Here is a 5,000-nt window from a genome sequence, read left to right on the forward strand (position 1 = left end):
AAGGAAAATCTCTAAGGGAAAAACTGTGTGAATATTATATATATACATTTCAGAGAAGACAATGTGCATGGTTGGTGTGTAGATTTGAGTGGGAGAGAAAGGTAAACAGACACTCATTTAAAGACTCACGTGTTCTGTGACTGGTAATCTAGCTAATGCAACTAAAAACACATCTTCTCTGACTGACAGCATCAGTCATGGCTTAGAAGACTTCACGTCTTCAGCCAGCAATCTGAGGAATGAGCAAAGCTTCCGCCCTCACTTCCACTTACCGAGCCAACGATACGATACAAGCGACGATATGCAGTCTGTGCCACAATGCCATAACGCTGTCAGAACATGACGCTGGGCAGCTATCGCCTCTCTGGACTTTTGGGATCAGGGCGTGTCGTCACGGTGACAGACGTAAAATTTCACTGGCTGCAGTGTTCACGGTATTACGTAACGGCTTGAAGTTCAAAAACAATGATGTCCAACCGCTTTTTTTATTTCGTCTTGTGTATGTCATTTGGTGCATGTTTATTATATCTTGTATGTTTATTATGACTTGAGTGAGGTCAGGAATGTTCTATTCATTTATATCAAGGTTGAATTCTGCCTCGCTAACCTTCCATTTACCTTTGGACAAGCACTGTCCTGGCTTTCTCTCTGTGTGCTTTCTATTCTCTGTCTGTCTTTAACATCCCTCTCTTTTCTCTCTCTCTCTGTCTTTCTTTAACATCCCTCTCTTTTCTCCCTCTCTCTGTCTTTCTTTAACATCCCTCTCTTTTCTCCCTCTCTCTGTCTTTCTTTAACATCCCTCTCTTTTCTCCCTGTCTCTGTCTTTCTTTAACATCCCTCTCTTTTCTCCCTCTCTCTGTCTTTCTTTAACATCCCTCTCTTTTCTCCCTGTCTCTGTCTTTCTTTAACATCCCTCTCTTTTCTCCCTGTCTCTGTCTTTCTTTAACATCCCTCTCTTTTCTCCCTCTCTCTGTCTTTCTTTAACATCCCTCTCTTTTCTCCCTGTCTCTGTCTTTCTTTAACATCCCTCTCTTTTCTCCCTCTCTCTGTCTTTCTTTAACATCCCTCTCTTTTCTCCCTCTCTCTGTCTCTTATGAATCTGACGGCTCCTCCTGAGCCAGTTGTTTGTTTGGCTCATCTTCAGCTACAACCTTGTCCTACTGAAGAGAGAGAGAGAGAGGGAGAGAGGAGGAGGAGGAGGAGGAGGAGAAAGAAAAAGTAAGAGAGAGCGAGAGAGAGTGAGAAGAGCAGAAAGAAAAAGAAAGAGAGAGAGAGAGAAGCCGAGATAGAAAGAAAGAGAGAGAGAAGAGGAGAAAGAAAGAGAGAGAGAGAAAGAGAGAGAGAGAGCTTTTAGGGTTTGTAGCGTAGCCACAGATAGCTCCTGCGACACATTCAGGGCTGTTTATATTGAGATTAGATCTGCGTGTGTCAGGGGAGCTGCTGGTATTTCTGCCCAGTTGGCGACCTTCAGTGGAAACTGGAACAGAGGGACAGGTTGAACAGGACTTCCAGTCTTTGGTGAAGTTCGAAGGGGATTGTGATTTTGCAGCAATATAAGCTAAATGTCATGCGTGAGTAATTACTTTCCAAATATTCATGTGAATCACAGAAATTTAAGCTCCAGTGGTTTGGGCCAATGACGCTACTTCTTATTGGAAGACAGCCAAAGACTAAGAGAGAGAGAGAGAGAGAGAGAGCGAGAGAGAGAGGGAGAGAGAGAGAGAGAGAGAGAAGAAAAGCTCTCCTCTCCACTCCACCAGTGAAGACGGAGACAGCAGAACCTCAGTAACCGTTCTCCTTTTCTGTGAGCACCATCAGACAGTGTTTGGTTTAAAAAAAAGAGAGAAATCAACAGGAGGTGTGAGCTGGAAGGTCAGAATGAGGATTCCTGGGGCCTGGGGCAGACAGAGCGCTCTCTCTCTCTCTCTCTCTCTCTCTGTACACATTGTTTTGGAGTCACAGCTGTGTGTGTGTGTGTGTGTGTGTGAGAGAGTTTTGAGTGAGGGAGGGTATTAGCGACTGTAGAACAATAGATAGAGCTCAGAGACGCTCCACTGGTCCGTCTGGAGCCCTCTGATTAAAGCTTTCTGACTGATCAGACAGAGTGAGTGTGTGTGTGCGCGCGTGTGTGTGTGAGTGAGAGAGAGAGAGAGAGATAGGAACAGGGGAAGAAACGGAGAGAGCAGGAGGAAGGAGACAAAGAAAATGTCCCTCAGCTACGTATTTTTCTCTCTCTCTCTCTGGTTTTTTTTTTTTTTTTTTTGGTCGTCACGTTGTGACTGGACGTAAACGACTCACACTGAAGAAAATAAATGGAGCTAAAACGCGCGCGCGTGCGGAACGGCTGCCCCAGGTCTAACGCACAGGTATTATAAAGTCATACGTTTCTGTGCGGAATATAAACGGCTGCTCGTCGAAGCGTTTAAAGATGCGTCAGGTGGATTAAGGTCAAAATCAGGTGGTAAATCAACCTCAGAGTGGAATGAGTTACTGCTGTACAGACAATAGGGCTTCGCAATACACGCCGCCTGACTCGCTTATGCCAAACTGCATGAATACACTCTCGCCCAAACGCTATAAATCATAAACGTCCTCAAAACACACACACACACACACATCTGAGAGATCCAGACACGGACAGAGAAGAAGAGTGGTATATTTCGCTGCCTTCCCTCTCTGTTTAGCATTGCCACGGATTCACATGCTCTCCAAATAACAACGACGCATTTCGACCACAATCACACCTTCATTAGCAAAATGACTCTCTGCTAGCTATTTCTCAGCTCAAGAGCGCTATCGATCCCAACGAGGTCCCGATAGAAATGTGTGTGTGTGTGTGTGTGTGTGTGTGTGTGTGTGTGTGTGTGGGTATGTATGTGTGTGTGTGTGTGCGCGTGTGTGTATTTATAGAGTAATGTTTACACAAGCGCCTGACATGTTCCTGAATAATGAGGACTCTCGCTGTGTTCTCCCCAGAGACTCTCTCTCACACACACACACACACACACACACACAGAGCCCTTTGAGGAACAGGAAAAAGGGATAGAGGAAAGCTAATGAGCGAGAGAATAAAGGAGAAAATGAGTGGGGACAAAACACAGGAGTGGAGAGGGAGGAGAGACAGAACTAAGACCAGGGAAAACAAGAAAGAAAAAAAAACCTGCTATATGGGATGAAGGGATGTAGGGAGGGAGGGTGGCATTGTGGGACGAGAGACAATGAAAAGAATGCAAAAAAGACATAGGAGAAAAACGCGCACAGAAAAAGTGTACAAAAGGCCTACAAAGTCCCTGTGGATAAGGAGAAAAAAAAAAAAAAAACTATGGCAGGCATTCATACCTCCTAGCATGATTAGACATCCAATCTCTCACGTGATTGGCTGAACGCATGTCTTCAATGCGACCAATGGCATGCCACTACTCGTTTGGCCTGAGGTGAGAGTCTCATTAACATAATTAAGGAGTCTGGTTACCTGGTAGTGACTTCACTAGACTCGTTATCAGTTATTTGGTCAGAGAAAACCTGTTCAGGCTTTTTACTGCGTGAAACAACACCCACAAATATGCGCATGTATGTGCGCGCGCGCACACACACACACACGCGCACACACACCACACCACACCACACCACACACACGCACACCACACACACACACACACGCACGCACACACACACACACACGCACACACACACCACACCACACACACGCACACACACACACGCACAACAGAGAGAGGGAGAGACAGAGAGAGAGAGAAAGAGAGAGAGAGAGCGGTCCTTTGAACAGTTGCCAGCCACCAAGGACTGTACCAAATGCTCACAGAGAGACGACCATTAGTCCTGTCTGTTTGTTCAGTTAAATCCACACGGATGGCTCAGAGTTGGCATGTGTGTGTGTGTGTGTGTGTGTGTGTGTGTGTGTGTGTGTGCGCGTGTGTGTGTATGTGTGTGTGTGTGTGTGTGTGTGTGTGTGTGTGTGCGCATATGTGTATTATGTATGTCTGGCATACACTGGGCTCTGTCTACACACACACTTCACTGCTCCATACAGCCCCGTATTTTATAGAACATTTACCTTACCCAGCTCCCGAAACACACACTGACACACACACACACACACACACACACGCACACACACGCACTGACACACACACACACACACACACACACACACACACACACACAGGTGGATACCTCTTGTCAGGGGGGGTTTCTTGATTGGCGGGTACTTCCTGTAGGTCAGGCAGATTGGCAAAGTCGTCCTGTTCAGCTAAACCAATGGCCAAAGATAGGACCACCATCTTCCCCTCTCTAACACCACACATCATCATAGAGAGACAGAGAGACAGGGAGAGAGAGACAGACAGAGAGAGAGACAGAGAGAGAGAGCAAAAAAGAGACAGAGGCAGGGAGACGGAGAGAGAGAGAGAGAGAGAGAGAGAGACAGAGAGAGAGAGAGAGAGACAGAGGCAGGGAGACGGAGAGAGAGAGAGAGAAAGAGAGAGACAGAGAGAGACAGAGAGAGAGAGAGACAGAGAGAGAGAGAGAGAGACAGAGAGAGAGAGAGAGACAGAGAGAGAGAGAGAGAGAGAGAGAGAGAGAGAGACAGATAGAGGAGAGGGAGATGGGGAGGTGAGGAGAGTGAAAGACAACATGACGGGAGGACAAAATGAAAGGGTACAGAGAGAGGTGAGGGGGAGAGATCATTCATGTGACATTCATATAGACCCAGAGTAGGATTCTGTAAACAGTTCAGAACTATCAGAGACATGTGTGGGAATTTCAGACGTCAATTATAATTATTCTTTTTTTTTTTTTTTTAAATAAATTTGAATTAGGACTTTGGTCCATTTGGGGCCACACACACAAACAAACACACACACACACAAACGCAAACACAGACACACGTGCACACACACGTGCGCGCGCACACGCACCCGCACCCGCACACACGCCACTTATTTTTCAGCCTGCATTCTGGTCTCCACTAGGGATCCGTT

The 5,000-nt window shown here is 46.3% G+C and overlaps 1 protein-coding gene across 1 annotated transcript in view; it reads right to left on the minus strand.

Annotated features, from left to right (window-relative positions):
• The window catches only part of syt7a (synaptotagmin VIIa), a 71,612-nt gene that overhangs the window by 19,924 nt on the left and 46,688 nt on the right, over positions 1 to 5,000 (minus strand). Inside the window, exon 6 of the mRNA XM_030790491.1 lies at positions 4,195 to 4,311. Within this exon, the coding sequence (XP_030646351.1) occupies positions 4,195 to 4,311 (117 nt within the window). The remainder of the gene's footprint in view (positions 1 to 4,194; positions 4,312 to 5,000) is intronic.

This window comes from Chanos chanos, chromosome 13 (assembly GCF_902362185.1).
Source record: "Chanos chanos chromosome 13, fChaCha1.1, whole genome shotgun sequence".
NCBI lineage: Eukaryota > Metazoa > Chordata > Actinopteri > Gonorynchiformes > Chanidae > Chanos > Chanos chanos.